Source organism: Podarcis melisellensis (genome assembly GCF_964234715.1).
Source record: "Podarcis melisellensis genome assembly, chromosome: 5".
In the NCBI taxonomy this organism is placed as follows: Eukaryota; Metazoa; Chordata; class Lepidosauria; order Squamata; family Lacertidae; genus Podarcis; species Podarcis melisellensis.
Genome location: NC_138537.1, coordinates 45,087,407 through 45,103,216, shown reverse-complemented (window position 1 = coordinate 45,103,216; position 15,810 = coordinate 45,087,407). Strand labels below are relative to the sequence as shown.

Below are 15,810 nucleotides of genomic sequence, written 5' to 3'. Positions count from 1 at the left end.
GAATGAGTAGGCTCATCCACAGGTGTCCAGACCAGGTTTTTTAGGCAGGATCTTTGAAGAAATGCTAATGCCTCAGTTGTTTACTGAATTTACACAAATTGAGGACTCATCTGCACATCACTTTTGCCCCACGCTTTTTAGGCACAGGTCCACACTTTCCAGGTCCATCTCCAAACACTTTACTTTTTCTCTTTTTGCCCTGCTGTTTCCCCCAGGAAAACCCCCTCTTGAATGCCAAAGTGGAACAAATGGCAATTCAGGTTTTTTGTGTAATTGTTTTTAGTAGTACAGGGTGCATTTTTAGGGGGAAGTGCGAGGGGTGGGCAAGGAGCATGGAATGCAGACTTGTGCCTAGAAACATGACACAAAAGTCTGGATGAGCCCTGAGAAATGGATTGGGGAAAACGTGTTCATTTATTTGCTCAAATAGCAAAAATTATATTTTGGTTGGTTGTAGTAAAAACTCTAAACCAATTAAAATATTTAGAATGTAAAGCTAGAGCCAGATCCAATGGTGCTTGTATATAGAACCATGATATGGACCGGCATCAATTGGGCCAAAAATCCTAACTTCATTATACACTGATAGGGTCCAAAGTGGCAGTGACTAACTAGTAAGGACTTATTGAGGTTATAATGGGTAGCCCAATGAAAATCTCCACTTGGTGGTGAAAATGACAAATTCCACACTAAGGACTGTTAGAGAAGGGTTTTTTAATACGTCATTGTTGTAGTGCTTTTTTTACTAAAGCAGAGGGGATTCAGGCACTGACTGGGAATTTTTAGAAATCAGTTAACTATTGTGATTTCTAAGAGCAGCTTTTCACACAGTTTAGCACTTAATAAATACAGTGGTACCTCTGGTTACGTACTTAATTCGTTCTGGAGGTCCGTTCTTAACCTGAAACTGTTCTTAACCTGAGGTACCACTTTAGTTAATGGGGCCTCCTGCTGCCACCGCCGTGCGATTTCTGTTCTCATCCTGAAGCAAAGTTCTTAACCCGAGGTACTATTTCTGGGTTAGCGGAGTCTGTAACCTGAAGTGTCTGTAACCTGAAGCCTCTGCAACCCAAAGTACCATTGTATGCTAAAAGGCAGTACAACATGTACCATGTGTGTTCTGCACATGACATCAAATTTAAAAGGTTTTATTTCATGATTATGTAAAACTTGGCATTTGGGGTTGTATCCAAGTAAATTAGATTAGACCCACTGAAATTAATGAGCCTAATAGTCATGCCCATTAACTTCACTGGGTCTACTCTCAGTAGCACTAGCACTGGAGACAACACAATGTCTTAATGGGGGGTGGGTGGTATATAGAGGTCTCTCATGACTGAAGCCCTAATCCATGGCTCACTTAGCTTGTACATAAATCCCACACTGGTAGAATCTGTCCAGAGAGTTCAGCTGCTTTTAGGTATGTTTCAAAGGTATTTGAAAATGTATACCGGGGCTGAAATAACAATGTCAATAAATTAAAAATGAAAGGCAAAGGTTTAGCTCCCTCTGGTCTGCCTTTCTTTTTTGCTTGCTTGTGCACTTCTGGGTCTTAGCAAATAATACCACTCTAATTGTTTAGGTACGAGGAAAAATTATGCGTGCATGAGAGTTTTAGGGAGCCAGGCCAAAAAATAAAAACAGCCTTTCAACTCTGACATGATTTGTGCAGCAGAGAGGTATATAAATATTGCCATGATTTCCTTTGCAGAGAGTATTTTCATCTGTCTCCACAAAACTGCTCCCAGCTGAACTCACAGAGGAAGAGTTTTGATGACGCTGGGAACTCCAGCTCATTGTTAATTACTGGTGCACATGATCGAGACCATCTTTCTCTTGTTTTATTAGTTGCTAGATGCTTTATGGCAGCTGCCTTGTAGGTTGGCTTATTGAACTGTGCTCCAGAATAAATGGTGTGGTTTGATGTGGAGGAGGCTTGAAACCCATTAAAAGATTGCCCTTTGTCTTCAAAGTAAGAATAAGCCTTTTCTCCAAGTACAGACCATGAAGGCAAATTTACATGGGGTGGGATAAGACATGGGCCAATCTGTTTATTGAGCTCTTGCTTTGACTGATTTGCACAAAGTTTGCAGGGAGGTTATGTGGTAGAATCATAGAATTGTAGAGTTGGAAGAGGACTCAAGGGTCATCTAGTGCAGGGTGGGATTGAACCACCAATCTTCTGGTTAACAGCCAGATGCACTGACCCATTGCACCACTAGAGGTGCACATATGCCAATTTTCCGTGTAAGCAAATACTGATGATAAAGTTGTGATACTTGCTGGCGAAAGGCTGCCATCATGTTTTCCAGATTCTTTCCAGCCCTGCCGTGATGGGAAATGTCTACTGTTTATTGAACCTTAATTCTATTTTGTTTGTGGGGAAATTGTAAAAGGTTGTATTACATTAGCCCATCTTTCCTAGCACATTTTCTTGTTACTTTCTTTTCCACAAAAAGTCCATTTTTTATTTATTTTGGGGCTTGTTGCCCAAGAGCACCAAATCCACTTTAAATGTGTAACCTGAATTTGCCATTATGTGATTGAATCCTGCCCACAAAACAGCGACAGTCTGGAAGTGGCCTTGTAAAAATAAATTCTTGCCCTTAGCCATCTTGTCTTTTGGAAAAGCAGTTACTGCACTTACGCAGCGAGAATAGCTACTGTACATATGATCCAGGATACATGGGGCTATGTAAACAGTCAAGCCATCCTGTGATACCCGTCACATAAAAATCTACAATATGTTCACTCCCTCTACACTCCCCCCCAAAAAAACTTCTAAAGTGTAAGCTAGGAAATAATGCATTTTCAACAAGTTAGTATGCTGCCTTTGTATACCTGTGTGTGAAGGAGGGACAGGATCCTGTATTCAAATGCTCAGTTGGTTCAACACATAAATTTAGGCAGATTATAGAGACAAGCAGCTAGTAAAGTCTCCCGCACAAGCTCTGTTGAAATATTTGCCTGCTCTTTTGGAACTTCACACAGTGCTGCCCTTTCCACCTGTGTAACTGTTTCATTCTTTCTCACTTCAAGAGTTGACCCTTGGTGCTTATTTTGTCAAAACTTGTATCCAATCTCTCATCTGGCTGATAACATAGCCATGAAAAGTTTCTAGACCTTATGGGTGCATGATCTCTTGATCAAATTTAGACACACTTGCCACAGTGTGTGCCATGACAACCACTGTCCCACCCTCCCTTCATCATCAGAGTTTTATTTAGCTTTTTTTTTTTTAAAGCAGGTTTTGAATCTGTCTACCCATTCACTCTAAACAACTTCAGACCATGAGTGCTGGGTTTATGAGCTGATGAAATTATCTCAGTGAGAATACATTTCAAAGTTCACATTTCATTTCCAGTCCCTTCAGTATCAGTCTGTTCTCTCCTTTCCCAACTGTTTAAGATTTCTTTTCTAGCTGCAGAAGACAAAATTCTGCAGCGTAAAGCTTTGAAAAGGAACAGGCCACTCAGGGTGGGGTGGGGATATTACTTGGCTGAACATCAAGACATCACCAAACAACATTGAATTAACCTGCTACTTTAATTAGAAAACACCCTGTAGTTTTTACAGTCAAAGCCTTTCTTTTGTTTAAACAAATGCTTGGCGATAAACCTTAATTGAAAATCGAGCAACAAGAAGCTTGTAATGAAATCCTCCTGCTAGGAGAGGCATCAGACTCCTTTCCTGTGAAGGGATGTTGTTGACTGAGGGAAGCTTCATACTTGACTCTGCAAAATTCCTCTTGGTAGCCTCACAGTTTACATGATAGCTATGTGTATATATTGTACTTTATGTTTCCCGCAGGAAAACATTACTCTGGGGCAATTGGGGTTGTCAGGCATTTGTTTGTTTGTTTGTTTTGGAACATTTTCTTACTATGCCTGTTAGCTCCCCAAGGCAGCTCCCAGATTAAAAACACAAAAACACAAAAGAAATAATTCATGTAGATGCAATATTGCCAGGAGTTTCTGCCTGTACAGTGTAGGAATTGGGCTTTTAGTGTGGTGGCTCCTACCCCTTGGAATTCACCCTCTCTTCAATATCATATATTCTGTGACTCTGTTGTCTCTTTGGCAACTATCAAAGACCTTAAAGAACATCACTTTTAAGTGGATATTTTTATTCTAATCTGTATCTGTATTGGATTTGAATTACTGTTTTATATGTGACTTTTTATATATGTTTTGATTGCTGATGTCTTTAATCGCTTTGAAATGTTTCATAAATTGAGCAATTCACAAAGCGAATGAAACAAATAAGCAATGAGATAAAAACATTCAGAAAGCTGCATGAGAGGGAAGGGGATATAAAACCACTGGGGCAGAACCAGTGACGGCAGTGAAGGTCCTGTGTGAGTGTCTGGAGGCGGTTGGAGGATGGATGGCGGCTAACAGATTGAGGTTGAATACTGACAAGACAGAAGTACTGTTTCTGGGGGACAGGAGGCGGGCAGGTATGGAGGATTCCCTGGTCCTGAATGGGGTAACTGTGCCCCTGAAGGACCAGGTGCGCAGCCTGGGAGTCATTTTGGACTCACAGCTGTCCATGGAGGCACAGGTTAAATCTGTGTCCAGGGCAGCTGTTTACCAGCTCCATCTGGTACGTAGGCTGAGACCCTATCTGCCTGCGGACTGTCTCGCCAGAGTGGTGCATGCTCTGGTTATCTCCCGCTTGGACTACTGCAATGCACTCTACGTGGGGATACCTTTGAAGGTGACTCGGAAACTACAACTAATCCAGAATGCGGCAGTGTTGGTGCTGACCTTTAAAGCCCTAAACGGCCTCGGTCCAATATACCTGAAGGAGCGTCTCCACCCCCATCATTCTGCCCGGACGCTGAGGTCCAGTGCCGAGGGCCTTCTGGCGGTTCCCTCATTGCGAGAAGCAAAGCTACAGTGGTAGTGGCGCCCACCCTGTAAAACGCCCTTCCAGCAGATATCAAAGCGATAAACAACTACCTGACATTCAGAAGACATCTTAAGGCAGCACTGTTCAGGGAAGTTTTTAACGTGTGATATTTTACTGTATTTTTGGTTTTTATGGAAGCCGCCCAGAGTGGCTGGGGAGGCCCAGCCAGATGGGCGGGGTATAAATAATAAATTATTATTATTATTATTATAACTTTTCACACTTCTGTGTGTCTGGATTGGCTTGCCTAAACAAAAATGTTTTAAGCTGGTGCCGAAAATAATACAGTGAAGATGCTTTCCTGATATCGATAGGCAATAGAGTCCTACTTTGCCACCCAAATAAAACTCAGAGAGAGAAGAGACCAACCAACCAAACCTGTTGGAATGTAGTTCCACTCTCCGGATGCCACCACTGAGAAGACCTGCCCTCACATCCCTACCAGGAACACATCTGAAGGTAGTAGAACATGAAACAAGGCCTCAGATGTTGAATGCCGTATGTGAGCAGGTTCATAATGGAACAGGTGATCCCATGCTGGAGGTGGTCATCCCAAGCCATTTAGGGCTTTGTGAGGAATAAACTTTACTTTGAATTGTGCTCAGAAATGGATCAGAAGGCAGCTCCAAATAAAGAAGATCTGGTGTGATGTCTTTTCAGAGACCATACTGGCAATTGCATCTGTCATTCTGGCATGTGTACAGGGTTATTTAAATAACGGTGAATACATGTGGTGGTTATGCTTGCCAAAAAAAAGTGTAGGACAATTCTAACAAAACCTTTCAGGATGCCGGTGATAATTGACTCTGGAGTCTGGCTGCAGCACAAACACCATATTTATTCAAATAAACCTTCCAGTGTTTGTTTTTTTCAACTTCGGCTGCCTGGAGCAATATTAATTTGGAATAAGACTCTAAACTGAAAGCCACACTAATTTCGTTCTGCTCTACTTATTGTGGTCCTTCAACAGGTTCCTTAGTCGGTGGTTAATTTGAATATTTCTTTTTAGGCTATTAGCTTTATGCTTTAAAGTTTAAGCAGTGCTCTTCCCATCTATGCAATTTAATGAGTTCTTCTGAAACTGTGTTTCAAAAAGGGCACAGTTTTTTTCTGGGTTTAAATTAGGCGAAGCCATTATTTCATCCCAGTAGAAAGGTATAATTAAATGCCTTACTTAGTGTCCAATAAATACAAAGATCAAATGTCAATATAACTTTTACATTTCAACAAACAGGATGTTTTCCATGCAACCATACTGGCATGAATAAGAGGTGTAATAGTCTAAAAATCATCATTGTTCTTTTCAAAAAACTGGTTTACCCTCACTATAAGAATGTTGGTATACACATCACTTCCACTGTAAAAAGTTGGTCTGGTTTTCCTTAGACTAATAATAATAATAATGAATGTAATTACAACAACAGCAACAATGACAATAGTATCAGGACTTGGCCTTAGTATGTGCTTGAAAACAAAAGAAAATACTTCCTCCTAGACACTCCTGCCAGTTCACCTTTTCCTATCCACCAAAGCACATGCTTAAAACCAAAATGGGTGTGTTAAAATGTGCAAACAAAAATGTTTAATCTTAGCCTCCAAATGTTTTATTTACCGGAGGCTGCTCAATCCTCAGCCTGCCCTCGGCTAGCCTGCCCCTCTCCTAGCCCTCACCTGTCTACCTTTCTACTGACAGGCCCAGTCTGTCATCTTCCTTGTCCTTAGGCTTAGTGTTGTCCTTCTGGAACTTGGCAGGGTGGAGAATGGGGACAAAACAAGAATTCACTGCCTCTGTCTCTCATAGGCTTTGGCTCCACTTACTGTTGAGGCTTGAGGTTTCCCTCTGATGATTCATAGAGTGGTTTAATGATCAATCTCTCCTCCCAGGGTACTCTGGAAATTGTAGTTCTGTGGGAGGAATAGGGGATCTCTGAACAATTCTTGGCGAGGGCCAGTGCAACAAGTCCTGCCAGCACAGCAGAACTTCTCATTTTCTCCTACCTCCACACACTTCTGTGTGTGTCTCCCCCCCCACCAAAAAAAAAAAAAGGCTCTGGAGGAGCTCTGGAACAGCAGAAAGGATATTGTTCCATTTGACAAGCTGAAATGCTTGTGCTGTCAGAACAATTGTCATAGTTGTGATGTTGAATCCCATCCAATGATGCAGGTGCCCCAACAAACATACCTTGGGAACAACTGCTTTAAAGAGAGGCAAAAAATTCAACATGTTGAATTATTAGTGGTAGTTAATACATGGAAAGTGTGTGAGAGTAGGTTGGCCATAGAAAAGCTCATCATTGAGCCTTCCTGTGTTTGGTCATGAGACAAGAAGCTCACTCCCTGCTTCAGTTCCCAGTCTAAAAGAGGAGGGTGTTAAGGAACTGCCTCAGAAGACTTGATCCTATGTGGAGCTACACACCTACGACAACTGAAAAGGCTGGAGTTAGGTATGCTTAGCACTGCATGGGATTGGGCTGGTGATGAGTTAAGAATCATAATGTGCTTTGGATGCTAAAATTATACAGTATGCCGAAAGGTAGACAGCTAGTCTCATAAAGAATAGCCAGCCATTCCCAAAATAATTATAAACTGGTTAGTCAACATGAGTTGCCTTTAAAACAGAAGAATGCTGAGTCATGTTAGATCACACCACACAATTATTCATGCAGTTGCTGCTTACGGTTGAAGTGAAATGCTAGGTATCGTTTATGTAAATATGCTAGAGCCACAGGCAAAAAGCTGGCTGTGGATTTAGAATAAATATGTGAAGCTTAGTCCCACCTTCTGCCTCCGCTTAGCACTCTTCCACCAATAGTACACAACCCCTCTAGTTTCTCAGCAATGCATAAACTGTTTTCACAGCTTTCCTACCTCCCCTCTCCCTGATTTCTTAACTAGAAATTCCCCCAGCTGTCCTGAAGCATCTAATTATTTGTATCCCAAAGGCCCTATGCACGGGCATAGCTAGGATTTATGTTAGGAGGAGGGCTTTATGTTGAGGGGGGCAGAATCTCAATTAGTTAAGTATTTTTATTGAATTACTTGATGGGGGGACAGCAGCCCCCCTGCCCCCCTTGGCTATGTCCATGGCCCCATGGAAGATTTTACCTTTCCCCAAAGGGCAAAGCTGCCCATAAGCTTCCATCACAACAGCTGCATTGAATTTTAGCATTCAATGATGATGATCTGTTAGGCCAAATGGGACATGACCTCACCAACCTCAATCTGTCTGCCATCTTACTTCCAACCAGTGCAGAGGGTGGCACTGCCTCTCAGCTTCTTCCTTAGCCTCAGTGTTGCCCTTGAAGAATTCAGTAGGGAAGAGGATGGGAACAAAAGGTCTCCTTGCCTTCCACTCTATTGGTCCCAATGGATACCAGCCATCACCGGCTATGGGTTTCATGGCCAGTGGCAATCTAAACCATGTGCTCTCCACTACACCCATCTCAAACGTCAAATATTGAAAAATATTCATGGGAGGGGGGAGTAGAGCTTTGGTTAACATCTTTTAAAGAGAAAAGAAAAGTCCAGCTTAAGCTGTGCGATGTCACTGTGAGATGGATGAGAATGTAGAGAGGACTAGGGTATATGGAAGGAGTTTTTCATGAACAGCAGCTCCAAAGAGATTTCTCTAATGGGTAATGAAAGCTCAGAGAGAGTAACAGTGAAGGAAATGAGAGTAACAAGGTAGAATCGTGTTAGAGAAATGAAGGAGTGGTTTGTGACTGATACAGGTTGAATTAGTTTCTCTGCTTTGCATTCTAGCTTTCTTCTTACCTTCCCATTTTCCTGGTTCTGGTATGTGGATGTATAGTAATCTTGGAAGCTCCCCATTCCCATGGAAACGAGGAAACACCTCTGTTCCCTCCCCTCACAAAATATTCCCCCCCCCGTGTGTTTGCCTTAGCTTTTGTCTAGGGCTCCACCCAGATTCTTCCATCTGGTGAGAGCAGTAGGCGGGGAATGTTTAGTGACGCTGGGAACTGCCTTCTTTTCAGCAAGTTTGTAATAGCCTGAATCAGCACTATGTGCATTTCCCCCTAAGTTGTGCCTGGGCTTTGCTTCCATTTGCGTCTCCCTCGTGAGAAAAACAGACCTCCTGCCAATGAATTGCATCTCAGGTGGATATATATCATATATTTGTTTATTTGTTTATTTAAAGCAAGAGGGGTGGGGAGAGCTGTTCAGGTGAATAATGTGGGCTGGTCTGCAGCTACGTAACCAGCTCAGGGACCAAACAGACAAGCACAGCTTTATCTTTTTCATATACCTGAATTGAAGAGTTATTAGAGTTATTATCTAGAATTGAGACCTTGCTCTCTCAGTGTGCTGAAGCACTGAAGCGTGGTGGTTTGAGGTTTGTGTGTTTGTGCGTTCAGTGTGTGCTTAAGCTGCAGAGATAGAACTGGGGAGAAAATTTGTTGCTGTGTGTTTTGAGGAACTCAACATACAAATTATCCTTTTTCCACTCCCTTGTCCGTACCTTAAAGAGGCAAAATGTTGCGAGGAGTCATAACTGCCAAAATCTGCAAAGAACCCTGATTTGGCTTCTGATAGGAAGCTTTCCAAAGTTCCTAAAATGGACTGGTTTTCAGGTTAACATATCAGATATCTAACACGATTTCTGTATTACCATGGGCAATGGAAAGAGTTTCGCAGCACAAAATTCCTGCTCTACTTCTAAAAGAGTGTTCTCATAAATTCAGTGGGGCTTGCTCCCAGATAAGTGAGTGTAGGAGTGCAGCTGAAAATAGTTCAGTGTGCACTTTTCAGGTTTTCGGTTTTCACTTCCCAGCACCTGGCTTGGAGACTGGAGCCAGAGTAGAAACGCAGCGAAGAAGGGCTGGAGACTAATGAACTCAAAAGTTAACCCAGCAAACGATTCAGAGGAGGCTGAGAGGCTTGTATAATCACCGCCACCTCCTGCTCTATCTGGTTCACTGCTGGTCATTGCTTCCATCTGGATCTACTGTATTTTTCTGTCTATAAGACGCCCCCATGTATAAGACTATTTTGGGGACTCAGTTTTAAGAAAATGGGGGGGGTGATATATCCGTGTATAAGATACCCCTTAATTTTTGACATTATTTTAAAGGAAAAAAACCTAGTTTTACACACAGAAAAATATGGTACTTCCCCCTTCCAAGTAGACCACTGGCAAGAAAGCCACCTAGAGTCCAGATGAGTGGTGCCCTGGCCACTCTAGGCTTCCCACTAAGCCTACTGCCACCTTTGCTCCTGAGGGATGATGGTGGACAATTAGAGAACAAGCTAGGACTCAGGATGGGGCCCAAGGTAGAGAGGAGGCAAAGCATCCTGAGTGTCTTGGTCCCCACCCTCAGATGAAAGACTCTTAACTATTGGCTTGGGAAATCCTGAAAGTTTTATTACATGATCTTTGCATCAGCTCAGGATACAGGTTACAAAGCTTAACAGGCACCAGCAAATGCTAGAATTCATGGCTAGGCACAGGCGTTGACCCAACACTTGACACTCCCCTCCTGCTCTACTTTTAAAGGAGTAGGGCAGAGCCCGTTACTTATGTGGTTCACACCCTAAGCTAGAAGACTGAACCTGCAGTCCAGCGTTACCCCTGCAACTATGCAACTATTGAAGGTAGTGAAGCCCTGTTCTATTTTTTGGCATCTGCCCCCCCCTACTCAGAGGGCAATTCTATACATGCCTGCCCAAAAGTAAGTCCTACTGAGTTCACTGGGACTTTTTCCCAAATAAGACTATATAGGATTTTAGTATCATTTATTTATTGACAGAGAGTGTAGAAGAGAGACTTTTTCTGCTCTTGATACTAAAATTCACATAGTCTTGGATTCTGTTCTTGGAAGTACACTGTGCTGTCAGTAGCACAGCAATTCTGCTTTTAAAAGACAGAAAAATTATATACCAATTTAACTGAATGATGACATTCAGCTGCAGCACACTTCTTGTGTTTGCAATTGCAGATATTAATACTTGTTCCCACATTTTTTTAAAAATAATAGAATTCTCCCCCCTGCCCCCCAAAAGAATTATAACTTGAGCATAGTATGCTTAAATACATGGTATTCCATATATTCTTTGTGCAAAATGAGTATCATGTCCTAACTCTGTTATCAGGAGTTTGTTGAGATGCCCATTGGTGCATTCTTTGAATAAAATATCTGAATATTGCAATCTTAGAAGATTCATGGTTCATGGGCAGTGAGAAGTCAAGACTGAAGATGTCAGAGCTGGGAAATGTTTTGTACGTGCAGCTTTCAAATGATCCTCTTCAAAGAAATGTCCTCTCGTTTAATTTTAGTTAAGAAGTGTTCGTTGTGAGATAAAGTAGCACTCTGTGCGATGTTAAGAGAGCTCTTGAGGAAAATGAAATCTCTTGCCCTGTATACTGTAACAGTAATGGGATTCCCTGGCTGCTCTAAGCATGAAGGGAATGCCTAGTATTCTGATGGGGTGGGGTGGGTGTGAATGGCTATTCTTTAGTGTTGACAAAATGTCTGAATGCACAACTAAGAGAATGGCTAGGTAGAACAGTTCTCTGCAAAAGGTATTTTTAGATCTTGGACCTTGTATGTTTCAGAGACCAAATTGTTGTTTGATGTGTCACATGACAAACTGATGGTTTGTATTGTCATGTGCAGCCTCCAGGCTACTTAAATGTGGAAGGAGATAGCTTTGGACCTTGTGGAACTGGAAGACATTTAAGCTGCTTGATTTGTTCTACCCTGGAGAGTGGAATAAGCAAGGGAAGCAATTTTGCTCCCCTTTTAAGAGTTAAGCCTCCCCAAGATGTTAATATTGCAAAGATGTGCCCAAGGCTGCGAAACCTAATGGAGTGACTGGATGGACTTTCCCCAAGAACTATATTTAAACATAGATTAGCTGAAGTGTTTTGTTGTCTTCCAGAAGCATTATGTTTCTCTCAGCCCTCTAATGAAACAGAAGGACTGTATGTCAGTTCACCAACAGCTAGCATTCCTGAAAACCTTTATAAATCTACTTATTATTTCCTTGGAGTTTGTTCCTTTTGGACTTATTTTTAGACTTGGCTTGCGTAGGACTGGATTGCCACTGTGTCTTTCACTTCTTTCTCTCCAATCAAACATTGCAATAAAATGGATTGCAATATGATTTCTTTTTAATTTCAAGGCACTCTTGACAGTGGGCTACATCAAACAGATTTGCGAAATTTCATAACAGCAATTAAAATAATAGCAAAAATACCAATGGTGGGATTCAACATTGCACTAATATGATCATTCTGCCAGCACAAGCATTTCTGCTTGCCAACCTTTCCCAGAACAAATGGGCAGGATTTGGGGTTGGGGGGAGAGAAAGCCCCCTTGTGCTAGAGGGACTTGTTGCGCTAGCTCCCAGTAGTGCAGTGATTTAGTTGATCAATCCAAACCCAAGGGGGATCTCTGGCTGAACTGGCTGAAATCTCCCATCTTTGCTCATTATGCTTGCAGAAGTCCCCCATGATGAATTCCGCTGGCTTCCTACAGTTTGGATTGCTGTGTAACTGAAGAAACAGAAGCACTTCCCACTACACATAACATGCCGGAAGGTCATCTATACACTAAAAATAATTACACGACATTTCGGTAGGGAATGAAGTGGGGAAAATTATCTTGGATTGGAAATAGGAAATTGGTCTAGAATTCATGGGACACATTTTATTTGGAATAATTCACACAGATTTCAGAGATGAGTGGCTAAAAAATAATGCTGAAATAAGCTAGGATCTTTAATAGAGGTTAGGTATTCTGATGATTTATTAATACTTCAGTTTATGAGAGATGAAGCAGGTTTTCTGATGGATTTCTGTGTGGAAGCTGTTTTTTAAAGAAAAAAAATATGTTGACAAACTTAAATCATTGGTGGTTTGGCCCATAAAGCTGATTAGAGCCAATACGTTTTCCCACTTCTGCCTTTGGCATACACATTAACTGTAGTTACAAGATTATATTCTTCAAAATGCAGCATGAATTGTAGAGGATCCTAATGTAGAGGTGCCCTTGTCCAGTGAATATGCCCTTCTGTTATAACGGCTATTTAAAAATAAGTCCAATCTAGGCCTGTAATCAAGACTGGGCTGTGCCTTTGCAAATTTGTAGGTGAATAGATGTGTATGTAAATGTTTTGCGTTTTGTCCTTTCTGTGTGCTGCTTTCTACTCCAAAGTGCAGTCATTCAAATTTCAGTGTTTGTCTCTTTAATAACAATGAGATCAGAGCTAAAATATATCCTCAGCCTCTTGCAAATTGGCAACATAGCAAAGCAAGTAGTGAAACTTGAATTATATATTACTTTGTGACTCCTCCCTTTTGCCAAGGATCAAAGGGCACATACCCTGTGCAGTTTCTTAAGAGTGTAAACTTAGAATGAGAAACTTAGAATGAGAAATAGGTCTGCCCCAAGGTTGCCTAGTGTCTAATGCTGAGACTGGTTTAATGGCATCTGGTGTAAGTACCTTTTTGAAGCTAAGCAAGTCTGAATCTGGTTAGTGCCTGGATGGGATAGTGCTGAGGAACCCAGTGTATGCTGCCTAGAGTTGAATTATTGAGGAAGGGTGGAAACATAATAATAACAACTTGAAAATGGTTCTTAAAGAGTTTTCCCAACTCTTTTATAGCCTAGTGCTGAGCAAAATGCATTTTTGCTGCCATATATATCCCAAATGCTAACTTTTGCAAACTTACGTTTGCAATTCAAGTTAGGCCTTTCTTTTTCCTGCCTCCCCAGTTCAGATATCACTGAGCTACCATCCTTCCCTGTCCTGTTCACCCATTCAGGATCTCCTGGGAACTGTGTATAGTATATCACTGCCACTTCCATAGGCATGATCTCAATCAGCATTAATGCTGGTGCTGTTCTGTTCAGAGGTGAAGCCAGCAGGGTACTCACTGTGTGATGCTAAATTGTGTGATGAGCCATTTCATATTTTCACCCTTAATAACCTGCTAAGCCCTCCTCCCCTTGAAGAGGACAATAGGTGTGAGCACGAGAAAGGATGAATGCTCAGAGTGCAAGGCAGAACAAACTGGTGTTAAGCTGCCAACCATCAGGGGAACTCTTGCTTCCTGTCCAATTATCAAAACAGCTGATCTGTGACATTTTAAGAAAGGGAAAGAGGCAGGGCAGAGAAAAGGGGGAAAGGAAGGAAAGCCCTGACTACATAAATATTTACTTTCCAACAGTGTCACCTCCTCCAGCTTTCCTGGGTTTTAACTCTAGAGCTGTCAGAGTTTGCTGGGAATAACCAGTCTCCAGTCTTCTCTGTGCTGTAAAAACAACTGAATCCTTCCCTGGTGTGGGGCCTCTGTTTAAAGAGAGAGAGAACTCTTACATGCAATACCCTGTGTTAACCACTTGCTTTTTAAGTCTGGGAAGTGTTCCTAAAAATTGATAATTTGGGGATATAGACTCTCTTGATAACTAGTGTGATACATTGGATAGGTTTATCTGCACAGGACCCCAATTAATGACCACGATCACACATACAATAGATCACACAGCCTTAAGTGAGTCACATAGCTTGAGCCGATGTGTGTTTACTCTCAAGCACAACTCACTCTCAAGTCTAGTATGTGTAAGGTAGCCGCTTACAGTGCCAAGTGCAGCTTTCTGGGTTGTTGGGATGAAAAATGGCAGCATTGTGAAACATTTTGTACACTGAGAAGTGTGGTGGAGATTAGAGATTAGTTCTGCTATCTTTGGTGAGAGAAGGACATGTTCATTAGCCTCAGGTTGGGAAACATAGGATACGACAATATTCCTCCCTTTAGTGCCTCTGACTCTTTTGTGGCTGCCAGAAGATCTAGCCAATAGAATTATCAAAAATACATTGTGGTGATCACAAAAATGGGTGATAAGAGCAGGATGGCCACGGTGGTTGAACTGAACTGGAAGCCCTTATTTAACCTCATTTGCATGTTTTATGATATTGAGATTTGCATAACATCAAGAAGAGGCAGAGTTTTTTGGAATTGCTGAAATGCTGCTAGCCCCAGCCCCGACATTGCCATGCCTCATTGGCTCCCCTCGAAATTTCTCTGTGGAGAGATGAAGATCTGATCATGGGCACCTATGCACATGGCAGTCACACAGTGCAGGTGCTTAGGAATCTTAATCATATATATGTGGAGCATCCATGCACCTGGAGTTATATACACATATGGATCTCTCTTTAGATTTTTGGCTCCCTGTGGGGACAGGGGTTATTGGAGTTCAACAACATCCGGTGTGGAACTAGTGGGCACAGTCCTGCTCCCTCTTACATGTTTGCTGTACATATGTCATTTTGGAAATGGGGCTTTAGCCACGTAACATTGATTATGGGTGGTTGCCTAGCTGTGTGCTTGTTGAACTTCACATACAAGTTACAGAATTTATTCATCTGAAATGAATCACAGTTTGACCTGATCAGTGTTCATTGAAAATCACCAAGCTACACCTCTTTCCATATCCATGCATCCTGGTTCATCTGAATGCATTACTTTCCCAGGAGGGATACAGGTGCTGGAAATGAGCCTGCATTTCTGGTGGCAGGGTAGCCCAACCTCCTGTTTCTCCTACTCAGTAGTGATGCCAAGAGCCTGGGTTTTCTCTCTGACACTCCAGAGGGAAGCTCTCTGTGCTTCTCCCTTGAAAAGTTTAAGCATGGATAAAAATGATACATGTTGTTTGCCCTCATCAGCCCAAAGAACTGGCATAATGCAATGCAGATGGTTTGTAAATTTGGCAGTGCTCATTACAAAGTTGAGAGCAGGCTTTGGTAATTTAGGTTAGTCCTGCAATTTACTGTTTTGTACACACTCTTAAAACAGCATGTTCAAGACAATGTGTGTGTCAACATCTGGGTAGACCATATTCTTTCATATCCTCTTTTTATAAACAGTAG

At 41.9% G+C, this 15,810-nt stretch overlaps 1 protein-coding gene across 5 annotated transcripts in view; it reads left to right on the top strand.

The window, feature by feature from the left end:
- SH3PXD2A (SH3 and PX domains 2A) overlaps positions 1–15,810 on the top strand; it is a 250,113-nt gene that overhangs the window by 82,093 nt on the left and 152,210 nt on the right. The window contains exon 1 of one of the 5 annotated variants that reach the window (XM_081911993.1): positions 8,898–9,032. The exons of the other annotated variants lie outside the window; for them this stretch is intronic. Within the exon in view, the coding sequence (XP_081768119.1) occupies positions 9,017–9,032 (16 nt within the window). The 5' untranslated portion in view covers positions 8,898–9,016. Of the gene's footprint in view, positions 1–8,897; positions 9,033–15,810 lie in introns of those variants that run through there. 5 annotated transcript variants of the gene reach the window in all.